The 15,850-nt window shown below is 54.1% G+C and overlaps 1 protein-coding gene across 3 annotated transcripts; it reads left to right on the top strand.

Annotated features, from left to right (window-relative positions):
* The first annotated feature begins 5,491 nt into the window (after positions 1-5,491).
* On the top strand, positions 5,492-14,651 carry Nr2e3 (nuclear receptor subfamily 2 group E member 3). Of its 3 annotated transcripts, none has more exons than XM_063246700.1 (8): positions 5,492-8,780; positions 9,224-9,350; positions 9,428-9,531; positions 9,608-9,823; positions 9,929-10,083; positions 10,962-11,208; positions 11,431-11,536; positions 13,580-14,651. In XM_063246700.1, the coding sequence occupies exons 1-8, from the start codon at positions 8,489-8,491 to the stop codon at positions 13,710-13,712; spliced, it is 1,380 nt and encodes a 459-aa protein (XP_063102770.1). In that variant the 5' UTR covers positions 5,492-8,488; the 3' UTR covers positions 13,713-14,651. The 3 variants fall into 3 exon arrangements, with proteins under 3 accessions (XP_063102770.1, XP_063102769.1, XP_003477622.3); XM_003477574.4 differs by having other exon boundaries at positions 5,494-8,780; positions 9,926-10,083; XM_063246699.1 differs by having other exon boundaries at positions 9,608-10,083.
* The last annotated feature ends 1,199 nt before the right edge of the window (positions 14,652-15,850 follow it).

Raw genomic sequence — 15,850 nt, 5'->3', positions numbered from 1 at the left:
TTTTGTTCTTTCATTCATGAAACATGGGATGAAATAGTTTCAGGCCTTTGTGCTGGGGTGTTGTTGTATGCAATTTAATTTTGCTAACCCGGTAACCTGTGTGTCATGGAGGCATCCATTTAGTCAGGCATAAAAGCAAACCTGACTACTTAGGTTTAAGAATTTGTTTGTCTTTCATAACAATTCTAGAGGAAGACAGTTGTTGGCACTAGTTCAAGAACTCAAGAGTTTAAGGGCCTACTTCTATGGCATTCTTTTGACCTCTCCCTCTTGGTTACGGGACAGCTTCTACCTCTCCAGCTGTCACATCCATCTTCAGGGAAGAACACAGGAAGGGCAGTTTGCAGCTGGGTTTGTCTCCATTTTCCAAGAAAGCAAACACACTCCCAGAATCCTCTTCTATAACCAGCCAACTTCCTCTTAGATCATGTTCACCAAAAATGGGTTCAGTGGCTATTCTTACCTGCAAAGAAATAAAAAGAATTACACTGTGCTAAGTACAGGTAACCCGTCTCCTGAGATGAATGCAAACATCACGTACTGCTAACATGTACTAATAAAAAATTTTAAAAAGAAAGAGCTCATTTATTCTGGTCGTGCCCATGTGCAGGAGCAGCAGGTGGTCTGAATGCAGAATGTGCAGCTCTCAGGTTCAGGGCATCAGCTTCTGATCACCGCCAGCCAGTCTTCTAGGTCCCTGCATCCCCATCAGCCTCCACCATCTCCACCCACGCAGCCCCCCCCCCCGCACCCCGTTTACTGCTCCCAAGGGCACCTCTCCTTATCAGAAGGCACCTGCTGGCCTACTGGCCTGTTGCTTTTCTCCTTTCTTTTCCAATTCCTCAAGTGTGACATAATGAAGCCATCTGACCAGGAGCAGCTGCAAAACGGCACATGTGTGACGATGGCTCCTGTCACCAGTCGGTCCTCCATGTCTAACCTACCCGGTGCCTGGTTCCAGCTTGCAATGCCCTTCTTGCTGGCAGTGGTCCCTAGAGTACAGAAGAGCAAAATCTGGTCAAAGACTCGCAAGCCATTTTGCCAAATCATCTCCATAGTTCTCATGGGCACACGGGAAAGCCTGTCTAAGGCTTCACTGCCAGGGTATCATGACTCAGTGTAGCAAATCCTTTCCATGCAGCACCCATCTTTCGGTGGTTAAGATGAGCTGGGAGCTCGAGCGCCCCCATCTGTGCATCAGGACAGAAACACAGCAGGGCGGAGATGTCACCTGGTGTTAGTTAAGGACAGTCTCGTGGCCCCGTGGTAAGTGCTCCCTTTTGATGCTTGGGAAAGAAGACAGCACTGTATGTTAAGCACTGGGCACGTCTGCCAGCGTCTGTCACTAAGTTGTAAATCCTATGCAGAAGATGCATCAAGGGCCTGATGAAGTCTGCAATTTCCAATTCCAGCAAAGATGCTAAAATCTGGGGAATGAAATGCGCTATGCAGTGGGCAAACTTGCTCCCAAACCAATGTGTCCCTGCGGTGGCCTGGCTAGGCAGTGGGAGAGGGCAGAGGTGCCACAGTTGTGTGATTGGCGGGATAATAAGCACCAGCTGGGAGTAGACAGGAGCAGCAGAACAGGGGTGGACAGAGGCCACCAGCAAGGGACAAGCTGGAGCCGAGCTGAGCTTCCGCTGGCTCCTGTCCCTTCAGAGGAAGCCTGAGAAAGACTGCTGGGGAAACAGCGCTGGGATCAGGGTTCCCGGCCGTGGCACTCCCTTGAAAACTCCCCTCTGTCAATCACAGAGACTCCTCCCTTTCCCTTTCTCTTCCAGGAGTCACCCAGCTGGTCTTAATGTCTTGGCCAGGAGGGAGGACAATGATGGTTCACAAGAGCCCCAGGCCAGGGTGCTGCTGCCAGCCACTGGCACCAAGGAAACCACAATAACCTTGTGCTCACTTAGTCGCTCAAGAAACGATTAGACCTGTGTATGTCCAGCAGCTCTGTGACAGACAGGATTTCTGTTCCTAAAGCTCGAATTCATGGCAGAGGGCACTGGCGGGCACAGATAACAGATGGTGATGACTGGATGTGGGAGCCAAGCACACGTGGGTCCAGGAGGACACATGGGAGAGGGAAAGGATTTCCCAAGCCCCAGGACCAGGTGTAGATGCAGAGAGAAGTGAGCACCCGGTTCCACCTCCACATGGCATCTGGTGTCTTCACAGAGGGGTCCCAGGCCCAAACCCCTCACCCCAATACTCTCTGCCTCACCCCCAATATGCCTGCCAGGGACAGTGTCTCTAGAGTTGGGAGACAGGAGCAGAATTGGCTTGGACCCGAGAGCACGTCCAGAAGGCGTTCCGAGGTCAGCCGATGTGCTTCTGGCCTTAAGGTTCTTGTGGTCCTCCTGTTTGCGTGCACATATTTTAAACTAATGTGAAATTTCAGTCACAGAATTAGAGCTAATAAGACAGGAAAAGCTGGGTGTGGAGGTGCCGGCCCGTAATGGCAGCATTCAAGAGGCTGAGGCAAGAAGATCATCGAAAGTTGGAGGCTGTCCTGGACTACATAGTGAGTCCCATAGAAGATCTTGCCCAAGAAAAGCAAACAAAAAAATAGGTCAGGGAAACCCAGGTAACCATCACCTACATCAGCCATCAGCTGCAGCCGTCATCTCAGCCACACCTGACTTTCTTTTCATTTTGAGACAGGGTCTTCTGCTTTGCTCAGGTTGATCTCTAATTCCCGAGATCAAGTGATCCCACCGTAGCCCCAAAGTAGCCAGGGCCAATTTACTTAAGTTAAAAAGAAAACAAATTTTTCCACTGGGTGGCACCCACATGTAATGCATTTTTCTGAGAGACTGAGGCAGAAATAAACGATAGACCACTGTTCCTGTGGAAGAAACATAAGCTCCATAAAATTTTTAAAAAGTTTTACTAAACAGTACATTGCATTATATAGGTTGTATGTTAATAGTTATTTAAATATGTTCTATATCAAAGTATATCAAATTTAGTATCAGAATGCCTCTGAGAAATAGTTCTGGTTTTTGTTTAGTGTTTATGGTGCTGTGTTCCTTGCAGGAAAGATTTTTTCCTACTTATAAATACCTACTTATAAATACCAGTGGCAGACAAGACTGTCTTGGGAATTTGCCATCCCATATTTAAAAGCTGTGTGTCGCTGCCTCAGTGCCTGGTGGCTGGCAGCGGCATCTTGTGTGCCACGATGCCATCCAAGCTTGTGCAAGAAATTATGCTAATAAGCACACGGTTGCAGGGACAGCCTGGCACTCTGGGAAGGAGGGAGAGGCAGGAGGATTGCACATTCGTGGTCAGTCTGGGGCAACTCAGTGACGATGTCTCAAAATAAAAAGACCTGGGGATATGGCTTAGTGCACAGGCCTTGGGTTCAATCCCCAGTACAGAAAAAAGGGGAAGAGGAGGAGAGGGGGAAGGGGAGAACGGTGTAAAGGCTGCATGTTCAAAGGCCTGGGTGACCCTTGTGGCCAGAGCAGGGCCACTCCCCATCCTGCACCCTGGGTCTTACAACTGCCATGCGCTTGCGCGAGCTGTGAGATGTTTTCTAAAGATCACGTTCCCCTCCTCATCAAGGGCCTGGATATTCTGGCCACATTAGTGAGTGTCGCTGATAAAGCATGTTGGAAACCACAGCAGATGCAGTATCAAAGTCACACAGGAGACTATGTATCAGGTCACACTTGAACACGGACTCCAGGGAACCATTCCACTTGGGACAGTTCTATAAACACTTGTAGCTGTCATGATATGGTCTGGAACCTCAAATATCAACCTTGACAGACACATCCTTGTGCCTTGAATTTGCAGTCCTCTTGCCTCAGCCTCCCAGGGAGCTGGCATGAGAGCTGTGTGGGGTCCCCAGCCCAACTAAGGACACACTGCCTTGTTTCTCTCCATCTTAGGACAGACTGGGTCATCCAGGCCTTTGTTGCTTGCCAACAGCCAGGAAACCTGTGCAGCGAGATATGATTATTTCTCAATGTTATTTTGAGAGGAGAAGAGAGGGGCTTTGTTGAGGACACTGCACACTGATGATGTCTGCCTCTCAAGATTCTGAGCCTTCCACTCTCTGCTCTAGAGAAAGTAGCCATTGATTTGTCTGCGGGAAAAAGGTGTCCGCTGACCGGCGCAGTGAGCTTGTTCTCTGAGCGAGGGAGCACAGGCCAGGCACAGCTCCGTTGCAGGCGGGCTTGTGGTCCACAGCTGACTGTGGACTCACATTGCTGCAGGCACATGGAGCCTGTGCACCTGCACCAGCTCTGCTGCCTATGGGAGCATTTTGAAGAAATCCCCAAAGCAGACAGGTTCCGAGGGCCCATGTTGGATGGAGCCCCATGCCCAGAGCCTCACAGCCACCAGGCCGTGCCCCACCCCCTGGCCTGTCTGGCAACAACACCCAAAGAAGGAGGTCAGCTCTGCACCTTCAGCTCACACACCACCCTTCCACCCCACTGCTACCACCCAGGTCGACCCGGGGAGTCACAGGAAGCTGCTGACCTGTCCCCTAGGGGAATAATTATATTAGTGATTAGGTGGCCTCTGGTGGCTTTGTCAGCAGATCCGAGGCTTTGGGCAGAGTAATCCTTTGGCGTCTGCCCCAGCAGCTGGCCGTCACAGATTGGGGACCCCTCCACCCCACCCTGCCAGCCTCCAGGCTTTGCTGGGCTTTTGTCGTTGTCCTTTCCTCTGGCTTAGGGCCTGCCCTGCCTGAGAACGGTGCCAGGCTGAGGAGCTGGGCTGCCTCTGAACGATGCGATAAAGTGAAACAGCCAGGCACGGTGGTACACACCTGTGGTCCCAGCGCCGGAGACGCCGAGGCAGGAGGATCGCCTCGAGGTCAAGGCAGCCTGGGCTCCATCGACAGTGAAAACAGAGGCAAAACAACTGCAGGTGCCTTTTATTAGGTAATTTTGTTGTTGTTCTTGTCACTCTAATTCATTTCCACGGTAAGCAACCAGGAAAGTGCAGTCCAGCTCCCTGTCCTGGAAGTCCTCTGGGAGCCTCGTTCTCAGAGGCACTAAAACTTTGACCCGGACCCTGGCTCTACCACCTGACAGAGGGCAGAAAGTTGACCTGAAAAGAGCTTCCGCATGAAGGACAAAACTTGGCCTTGGAGGCAACCTCGTTAGAAGGCAAGAACAGTGAGCCTTGAACAGGTGTTGAGGACCAGGACCTCCTTCCACAACTCATGGCCAGCCCTAACCCGCCACCTGACACTCGCTTAAATACCGTGTGGTATCTAAGTGTCGTTTGAGTAAGAATACAAAGAGCAAAACCAAGTTTGATAGGAGGCCACTGGGAGGTCTTTGCAAATCCAAGAGACAGAAGGTGCAGGGAGGGAAAGGAAAAAGATTTAAGAGGTGCTATGTCCATGCGCCGAATGCCCACAGTGACTTAAACATTGTATGTTATAAATATCAGCTAAAAGCAATCATATTGACCATGATGAAAATGGAGAAAGGAGTTGGAGACTGAGGCAGGCAGGGGTGGGCAGGGAATAACGGGAGGGAATCCAGCTGTGCTGTGTCCATGCATGGTGTCTGGGGTTCGGGCAGACTCCCCGCGCTGCACGCACAGACTAAGGAGATTGATCCTTCCAGGCCTGCTGTTCCACTCGTGAAACGACCCACCATATGGAACAGGAGACAGATTTTTCTTTCCCAGTTCCTGCTCCTTCAATATTTCTAGGTAATATCTATGAATTTCACACAGCCCTGTTTGTAAAACAGTGCCCTGTACCAGGGCGAGGACAGCCCAGAAAGACTCAGTTAATGACAGAAATGTCACCAGAGACCTCATTCAGCACCACTGCCACCATGGCTCCTCGATGCTTGAAAGCCTCAGCCTCCCAGGGCTTCTCGGTGTCTCTCTCTCGGTCTCTCTCTCTCTTTCTGTCCCTCTGTCCCTCTGTCCTAGCCCCCTCCCTCAAAAGCTATGATATGCCACAAACTCCAACCCATGCTCTCAATGCCAGCTGCCCATGTGTCTGAGAGGATCAGGTGTGCTGTGGGCTCCTGGTGGTGTTAGGACCCTGCAGTACCACCTGTGACTGCGAGGTCGCCTCTGTCCCTGGTTGCTCTGCTGGCTGCAGAGATCTCCAGGGCAGCTTTCAGACCTATTCCTCTTTCCTCACCCCCAAAAGAGCCCTGCTGCTGCTGCTGCAGCCCTGGCGCTTGAGTCCCAGCCCCTTTCCTCTCCGCCTCACTCCTGGCCTCCTGGTCCATCTGCTGAGAGCTATGACCCCCACCCCAGGCAGGTGCAGCTCCTCACCTGACACAAGGCCAGGAGGAGAGAAAGCAGCGGGATGGGCCACACCCACCCAAGCTCCTGCCCTGAAGGCACAGGGATAGGGAAGCATTGTACCCCGCTCCTGCCTGCCCCCAGCACTGCCTTCTCTCCTTGGCTCTCTTCTGTCTTCAATTTAAACAAGCTCCTCTCCTAAAATATCTTTACCCACTCCTTCCCTGCGGACCAAGCCCTTTGCTTCTGCTCCTGCCCCAGCCCACGCTGGGTGGGGGTTTCAGCTTCTGGGCTTTACCTAGGTGCAAGCAGGTGTTTGGAGAGCAGACGCATCCGCCTGCACCTGCAGTATCCACACAGCTTGCATCAGGAGCTGTGTGACCTGAAGCGCCTCCAAATGCATTTCCTTGGCGCCCCCAGGCGCTGGGTGTGAGCCTCCGTGCCACATGCTTGCTTGAGGGGCTCTGGACGGAGGAACCCCCTCCGTGACCCTGGCCTCTGTGTGTCCCCCTAGCCTGCATCCTAAGCGCTCCTGTGTCTCTGAACAGACTCTGCAATGACTCATGTTCAGCCAGGCCCAGCCTCAGTCGCACACGCAGTCTCTGGGGGTGTGCCTGGCCCAGTCCCGGAAAGGTGAGTTAGGACCCTATGGCGTTCTGGTGGCGGAGTTTCGGTGGTGGTCAGAGGGGGTCTAGGTGGGAAGGAGAGAGTTCTCAGCCAGGTTCAAGGACAGCATGTTGGCTTTGGCCATCAGGAGGCGCTGGAGACCCAGCCCTCTATAGAGGTGGCTTCCAGCAGGAGGACAGAGGGAGACAGGTGAGCACCTTGGCCCTTGGCCTCGATCTTGTGAGGCCCCAGAAAGCCGATTACCCTGCAAAGCCTGGGGCTGACTTCCCAAATCCTAAATAGTGCTGCTCTGTCACAGTGAGCGTTAACCCCCACCCCGTTCCCTCAACACCAGGGTGCTTTCCAGAAGCTTCTGCCAAGGCTCTAGGACTACTGTCTCCAGATGGACAGAGGCTCTGAGGGCCTGGAGGGCAGGGCGACTTTGCAGTTTGGAATTGGGGACATCTGGAGTTCCTTTGAAGGGGTGGAAACTCCTGGAGAAGGCTGTTAGCTTGGTCTCTGGGTATGGGCATTTTTAACTGGTAATTTGGACATTGGGCATTGGGTTTATTCAGTCTGAAGCTTTATCCTGGGATCATTCTTTGGCTGCTTGGGTTCTTAGTGGAACCAGTTTCTGGGCTTCTCATCCTGAGCCAGCACCATCACCTCAGAACTTGGGCTGGCCCCTGAAGTTGAGGTCTTCTTAAAGGTGCAGTGTCTTTAGTTATGGTTCCCTTGTCTCCACACTCCTTTTGATTTCTTCTACTGGAAACATGTGCTGTGAGTTACCTGCCTCGGTTTCTCCAACTGCAGCCACAGGCAGGAGGTACGGGTATCATCTCTTTTCCCTAAGGTTTGGACAGCTCATCCCTTGCTAGGGGACTCCTGACCAGTGACCTAGCAGGGGGCAGGGACATGGGCCTGAGTCTGCCCCTGTCCTCTCCTCTCCCCCTGCCGTGGTTGAGGAGACAGTTACCCCTCTTCCTTCCCTCGCTGGCCTCCCAGGAAGGCAGCCTGCTGGGGACAAGCAGCAGGCCACTGAGCCATGCCAGCCCCCAGGCTGTATCCTTACTGCCTCCCCCATCCTGCAGGTCCAGCATCCAGGTGGACAAGAAACTGCCCACCAGCCCCTCTGTCTGTGCACTGGCCTCCTGACCACAGCTGACTGTGGGGGATGCCACCCACAGCCCTCAAGCCATGATGGTCTCCAAGTGGTCTTTTATCAAGATTGGTCTGGAAGGTTGAGGCAGGAGGATTACAAATCTAAACACAGTCTAAGCAGCTGAGAGTGTAGCTCAGTGCAGACAAAAGCCCTGGGCTGAATCCAGATAGAGCAAACACTAGGCGCTTGGGGAGAGAAGCACCAGGGTAGAGGCCAGAGTGCCCAGGACCCAAGGGAGTCCCCTGCCTTAGACGTGGGCTGTGTCTTCAGTGCAGTTCCCATCCAGGGGAGTGGGGTCCACACGTCTGCCATCAGGATTCACCACGGAGACCGCAGAGGGCACAGGCCAAAGAGACAGGGAGCACTGGCAGCCCAGGGGCTGTGTGGGGACATTGGGACCAACCAGCTCCCAGCGGCACCTTGGTGACGCTGCAGGTACAGCCTGCTGATCCCTGAGGAGACAGTAAAGATTAAGAGGATCATAAAATGCACCCAGCACTGCCCTGGGAGAAATCTCCCGAGCACAGCCACTGCTGCAAGGGACCTCAGGAAGTTGGGAACACTCCTGAGCAGAAGACAGGGACAGCAGGCAGGAGAGAGAGAGGCAAACAGGAACACAGAGAGACAGAGGAAATCAGACACAGAAGCACCCTAGGACCTTCCAGGGTCAGGTCGACAGCACCCATGAGCGCCAACGTTGCTGCCACTGTGCCTGTGGCTGTGACTGCCTCCAGGAAGGAGTCTCCTGGCCAATGGGGTCGGGGGGAGGACCCTGCAGGTATGGCTTTGCTTGGAGGTGAGGCTGGACCCTTGGGGAGAAGCCTTATCCCTTATGGGGGGGGGTTGGGGAAAGTGAGGGATCCAGAATCTCAGAGGCGTGGGGTGACAGGACAGGACCACTCTGAGGGGAAGCAGGGCACCCAGCAGCACCATGAGGGCACAGCAGTAGGGAGGCCCCAGGGGGATGCTGGGAATGTTTCCATAGATGTCTCATGCCACCCACAGAGGAAGCAGAGGCTGGCGCTTGGGGTCCTTAACAAGGTGGGGCGGAAGGGGGGCTGGGTCTCACTCAAGTGGGACAGAAGCAGGTTCGGTGTCACACCTGTAATCCCAGCAGTGGGGAGTCTGAGGCAGGAAGAGTGCTGCAAGTTCGAGGCCAGCTTCTCTCACCCAAAAATAAGTGGCGCCAGTGCAGCCACCCTTGCCCCTGCTGTGCCGCAGCCGCTGGCCCGGCGCTCCAGTGCCGCGTGTGCGGGGACAGCAGTAGCGGGAAGCACTATGGCATCTACGCCTGCAACGGCTGCAGTGGCTTCTTCAAGCGCAGCGTACGGCGGGGGCTGATCTACAGGTGAGGGCACCCGCTGGCTGCATCCCCAGCCCTTGGTGGCCCAGCTGGGACGCTGACCACACGCCCTATCCTCGCAGGTGTCAGGTGGGCATGGGGATGTGCCCTGTGGACAAAGCACATCGCAACCAGTGCCAGGCCTGCCGGCTGAAGAAGTGTTTGCAGGCCGGCATGAACCAGGATGGTGAGTGGCCGTGCAGGTAAGGACGGCAGGACAGCGGTGTGGCCACTCGGCATCCTGACCCTTCCCATGTCCCCAGCCGTGCAGAATGAGCGCCAGCCCCGGAGCACAGCCCAGGTCCGGCTGGACAGCGCCGAGTCCGAAAGCGAGCCCCGGCCCAAGCTCCAGGCGGCCACCCCGACCCTGGCAGGGCCCATGGCCAGGGGGCCCACACCTGTGACCAGAGCCCTGAGCCACCAGTTCCTAGACAGCCTCATAACAGCGGAGACCTGTGCAAAGCTGGAGCCGGAAGATGGTGAGCAGCAGGGGCTGCGGTCACTGCAGGTTCTGCTGACCCTCAGGCTCCCTGCTGCTTCCTACAGGGAAGCCGCTGAGTCACACAGTCCTCCTCCAACAGCAGAGGAGAACATCGATGTCACCAGCAACGACCCCGAGTTCCCAGTGTCACCCTGCAGCCTGGATAGCGTCCAGGAGACATCGGCCCGCCTGCTCTTCATGGCAGTCAAGTGGGCCAAGAACCTGCCAGTGCTGTCCAACCTGCCTTTCCGGGACCAGGTTAGCCAGCTGTGGGCTCCTGAGCCGGTGCAGCCAGCTGGACTGGGAACCCATGCACCCCTGTGCAGGGAGAATGGGGTGCACTCACTTGGGTGGTGACTGCTGGGTCACACGCCTCTGGATCAGGGATAACAGTAACCAGGGATGCACAGGACAGGTGCCAGGACTTGGCCCTCCTGGGTGTCCTCCCTGGACAGACACTCAAGCCTGTGAACATTCTGTGCAGGACAGAACCATCTGCAGGCCCATGACTTTAGGGTATGAGTATCATCCCAAACTCTTCACATCTGCAGGGGTGCTCTGGCTTCTCAAAGGCAACAAAGCTCTTGTGACAGATCAGGAAGACACCAGCAGGCAGGCCGAGGCTTGGGCAGATTGTGTTGGGAGAGAGCAGCTCAGAGTCAGGCCAGCTGGGTGTAGTGAAGCAGGATTATAATTCTAGTATTGTGGAAGGCTGAGGCAGGAGGATCCCATGTTTGAGCCCAGCCTGGTAAGTTAGCAACTTAGAACCTGTCTCAAATAACAGGAGTGGGGAAGGCTGTCACTCCACTGAGAAAGCCCTACTATCCAATTCCCACTGTCACCAAAACACAGAAGGGAGTGCTTTGAGCACTTTCAGCGTGGACAGTCTGAGGCCTGTCTCCAAGGCCGTCCTGCATCCTGGGCTCCAGGCTTTCTCAAGTGTCTCCACTGCCACTCTTGGTGAAACCCACAGAGGTCTAGGTAGAGGTGCTGGAGGATGCCCACAGCTAGCGCTGCTGTCAACCAGAGCATTGTAAGCCCCACGACCACCCATCCTGCCCTGGAGAAATGCAGAGCCCAAGCTGAGTAGAGAGAGGTTGTGGCCCCCATGATGCCCTCACCCTTTCTGAGCACAGGTGATCCTCCTGGAAGAGGCCTGGGGTGAGCTCTTCCTCCTCGGGGCCATCCAGTGGTCCCTGCCTCTGGACAGCTGTCCCCTGCTGGCCCCTGCCGAGGCCTCTGCGGCTGGCAGCTCTCAGGGCCGCCTAGCACTGGCCAGCGTAGAGCGGCGCTTCCTGCAGGAGACTGTGGCCCGCTTTCGGGCACTGGCCGTGGACCCCACAGAGTTCGCCTGCATGAAGGCCCTGATCCTCTTCAAGCCAGGTAGAGTCTCAGGCCGAGCCTCGCAGAAGAAACGGGTGAAGCATGGGTAACTTGTTCTGCTCGCCTGCTCCCTCCACACTGACACGTGTGCAGGCTTCTTGCGGGTTGAGGAGCAGGGGATGTGACCTGGCTGCTTTCCCCAGAGGCCCCTTTCTGGTGCCTGTGAGAGACAAGGTGAGCTGAGACCCTGGGAGGGGAGCTCACGGCACTGCCTCTTCCCAGAGACGCCAGGCCTGAAGGACCCCGAGCACGTGGAGGCCCTGCAGGACCAGTCCCAGATGATGCTGAGCCAGCACACCAAGGCCCATCACCCCAGCCAGCCCATGAGGTACCCCACCTGCCCCTCCCACACCACCTCAGGGCTCCTGGTTAGACAGAACGGAGTCTCTGCTGGAGCAGCAGCTATCAAACATCTACAGCCCGGCCCTCAGAGGGAACCAGGATGTGCATGCCACAAGGCTGCATCCTCTGGGGGCGCTGGGCCCAATGAGTGCTGGGAGATAAGACCGCCTCGGGGTGGAGACATGGCCAGTACCAGAAGGAGACCTGGTGGGGTGAGGGGTGGGAGGCAAGGCCTTGAACAGGACTGAGAGGGACTTGAGAGAAAGGGAAGGGCTGGTGGAAGATAGCTCACCATTTACAGAGGCGCAGAGGCCTGCACAGTGTCTGAGATAGGTCGCAGCAGGAAGAGGGATGCTGGGTCAGGAAAGCCCCGGACCCCACTGGCCCAGGACTTGGAACACCAGGTAAAGGCCAGGTCTGACGGAGGCAGGCTTTGGGGGAAATGTATCATGTGCCGGGCGTGGTGCTGAGTACCAAGGGGGCCACAGCAGGCTGCCACTTGCAGAGGACTCTGCTGAATTCTGATCTCAGCAGAGAGCAGGAGCTGGAATCAGGAACACCAAGAGCCAGTGGGTTTGGCCCTTGGGTGGCTTGGAGACTAACTAACGGGAGCAAGCCGAGGACAGGGCCCAGGCAGGAGAGACTCCTGCGGAGGAAGAGGGAGGTGCTTGGTGGACAGGAGCGTCCTGGCTGGGGCTGCAGGGTGACAGCTGCAGACTGAGTGAGGCCGGGCAAGATCGTGCCCCCCAGGCATGCTAGAGGTGCAGTGGGCGTGACCTCCTGGAGCTCCAGGCATCTGATTGGGGGACGTGGCCATCTTCATCTTGGGACTGGGACGCAGCTTGACTAATTGGTGTAGCAGGGCGGCCTCCAGGCACCGTCAGCTGAGGAAGGAGCCCAGGGAGAAGCAGCATTTTGCCTTTGGAGGAGTCCAGGGATACAGCGTCTAGGTCCTTTTGCACAAGAGGATTCGTGTCCTGTGTGAGCACAGGGAAGCGAGCACTAAGGCCAGAAGTCCAGAGCCAGCAGGCCCAGGTCCTGGGCACGGCCTGCCTCATCGGGCTTGGGGCAGATTTCAAAATGCTGGTTAAGACTTCCAGTGTCTCTTCCACAGCCGCTCATTGCCACCCCGGGGAGGAAGAGGGTATGGAGATGGAGATCTCAGATTCTCTGGGTCAGCATGTCTCACTTTTCTGAAACTGCAGCACCCAAGAGGAGAGGCAGTTTTCCCTGAAGCCTGCTGTATAGATGCTGAGGGAAATTTCCATCAATAATACCCACCCTTTATACAATTTACTCTGATATTTCCATTTTATGTACGTCTTTTGGCTCTGTTTGGCACCCTATCTCGCTCTGTAGCCCAGACCGGTCCTAAACTCATGGCAATCCTCCTGCTTCAGACTTCTGAGTGCTGCCATGCACTCCCAAGTGTAGCTTTATTTTTATTTTAAAGCCTCGTTGTGATGCTTTAAATATAATTTCAGACACCAGGTTGAGTTGACACCTGCAGTTTGCAGAAAAGAATTTTTTAACTCATTTCGGTTTCTTCTTCCTTTCATCCCTCAGTCAGAAAGACACAGCTGGTTGGGCGTGGTGGCGCATGCCTATAATCCCAGCACTCAGGGAGGCTGAGGCAGGAGAAATATCAGTGAGACTGACCCAGCCACAGCCTCTGCCCAGGGCAGGTCTGATCACCTTCTTCTGTCCCTCCTCTCCTCTTCCCTCCCCAAGGACCCTTTCTTTAGCAAATGGTTTTGATTCAAAGCTATGATGAATTTTTTCTGGGAAGCTCAGCCACCCATAGGCTACTCCAACTTTAGGAGTCACAGTTACTCTCCCCCAAGATGTTTCCCAGGCAGGAACTGCTGCTCTTATTGCACATATGAAACTGATCCTGCGATTGGAATACTTGTGATAAGCGACACAACCCCGTCCCCCTGCCCTTCCCCCCTGCTCTGCCCCTCCCTCACTCTCCCAGTGGGCCCTGGGAGCTGGGAGTAAAGCTGATGGTGTTTTCTTCCCTGTCCAGGTTCGGGAAGCTGCTCCTGCTCCTCCCTTCTCTGAGGTTCCTCACCTCCGAGCGCATCGAGCATGTCTTTTTCTGCAAGACCATAGGGAACACCCCCATGGAGAAGCTGCTTTGTGATATGTTCAAAAACTAGGAAGAATGGAAGAAAGGTTTCCAGCCATTCCCAGATCTCCTGAGGCTAAGCGCCCTCCTGCCCTTTGACCCAGAAATTCTACTCTTAGGGTATGTGATCCTGGCTGAAATGTGCCCCGAAAGATACAGAGTCAGGGAACCTAGTATAGAGGGACAGCCCTAGCCTAGCACATGCAAGGACCTGGGTTCAACCTCCAGCACCGTCCGCAAAAAAACAAAGAATATTCAGCGTGACTTTTACTAGCCCCAGCGCTAAACTGGTGGAATGAATTCTAATGTATATTATTATCTAGGATATGTATTGTATTCATACAGTGAAAATCCATAAAGAATGAGCTAGTTATAGAGAGGACAACATGAATACATTTCATTGGTGTGAAAGTTGCACAAAAGCCAGACACAGTTTCTATTTCCACAAAGGTCAAGAGCAGTCTGGAGGGGTGAAGGGCTGTAAGTGGGGACACAGCTGCCGCTGAGAGGCCGGCCAGGGACACTGGGTAGACTGGGCCCGGGCAGCCCTCTGGGCTGATAGAAACGTCCTTTCTTTTGAGTCTGCTAGTAGGTTAGGAAAGGTGGCCGTATGTATAAATTCACTAAGCTGCTTACTACACACTTACTATAGACACATAGAAGAAAATGCAAGAAAAAGAAGGTTACTAACCTTCTTTTGGCGAGGGAGGACGTGCCTCCCGGGAAGAGGGTTCTTACACAGGCTGTGCTAAGTGGCCAGTTCCTCCTTACCTCCAGACTGGACTTCAAGAAGCATTAGAAAAGTGGCATCACTGGTTTCCTCTGGACTCATTTTCTCTGCACAAGCTTTTCCCCAGGCTCTGCTTGTTCCCAGGAGAGCAGCACAGAGAAAGCCTGTTGCACTTCGTTCAGAATCCCCTCCTGGTGACAGGAGCTGTTTCTGAGGTCCAATAAATACTCTCACATCCTCCTTTTGCTCGTGACTCTATGCTTCAACTCCTGTGAGACTGTGAGCTTGGTTGGTATAGAATTAGCCATTGCGATTTTGGAAGCCCCTGCTAAGATACAAGATTGAAGGGAGGTAAGACCCTAAAGGGGAGGTTTTATTATCTCTTTTTTCCCTGTAACTATACGTTCTGTGATTCTGCTTTGGAGATAAAGATTTGGGCTCTAGTTTTGATTAGGGAGCCTCCTGTCATTTCCCGCATGATGGCGTAGATTTGGGGACTATGCCTCATAAGCACACAGGACTTAGTCAACCAATGAAAGCACTTCACAAGCTTCCAGCACAGGCTCCACTGGCCGATGCCCCTCCCATGTACCCGGGAGGGAATTCGGAGCCTGCTCTGCCTCGGTTTCCCTTCTGGTTTGACCCTCTGCTAATGCATGAGTAGTTTTAGCTCTGACGCTCTTGCTTTCCTGAGCCTGCTGGCCTTGGGTGAGCTTGTCCATTAACCCCCTGCAGGTATCGATGAAGATGAGCTTCTTTGCTGCTCGCCTGGCCTCTCAACTACAACGTTTTCAACTCCTGCTGCTTTTTCTTCTCTCTTGTTGTGGAGACCTGAGGCCAACCCTTAGAAAGCTTTTAGTCCCATTGTCTTTCAGTTCTTGGAGTAGCAGCTGGGTAATGGTGGGGGTTACTGATGGGCTTTTTGTGAAGGGATCCAGTACGACATAGGTGATCCCATTAATAAAGCAGGATGTTCTTGCAGGGAGCCTATGGGTCCCCGGGAACATCAGACAAAATGAGTGTTAAGGGAACCAATAGCCACATCTCCGGGTGCCCAAGGGCTGCCCCTCGCTTGCCACGATTTCTCTCTGGAGTGTAGAGCCAGGCTGGCGACTTCTATATTCAGATATGCTACGGAGAAAAGGAAAGAGCAATAGAACTGCTGGATCACAGGACAGTGAGGAAAGGGGTGTAGATGCCAGCATGGCTGGACTGGCCCTGCCCACTAGCCTGAGATAGCTCCAGCAGCCACTGCTGGCATCAGACTGGTCTGAGATCACAAGACAAGAGAAGTAGGGACAGGTAGGGACCGATTTCTCCCCTTGCTAATTTTTCAAAGTGGGAATTCTCAACTTTGCCCACCCCTTGGAATGAACATTAAAACTAAGATTTCTTTAACCCTAAACAAAAACAAAAACACAAACCATTGCCTGGTGTGT

This window comes from Cavia porcellus, unplaced genomic scaffold (assembly GCF_034190915.1).
Source record: "Cavia porcellus strain 051 isolate PalLab524CR breed Dunkin Hartley unplaced genomic scaffold, mCavPor4.1 scaffold_4, whole genome shotgun sequence".
Lineage (NCBI taxonomy): Eukaryota > Metazoa > Chordata > Mammalia > Rodentia > Caviidae > Cavia > Cavia porcellus.
Note: the sequence above shows the minus strand (reverse complement) of the source record. Positions and strands in the feature narration are given on the sequence as shown.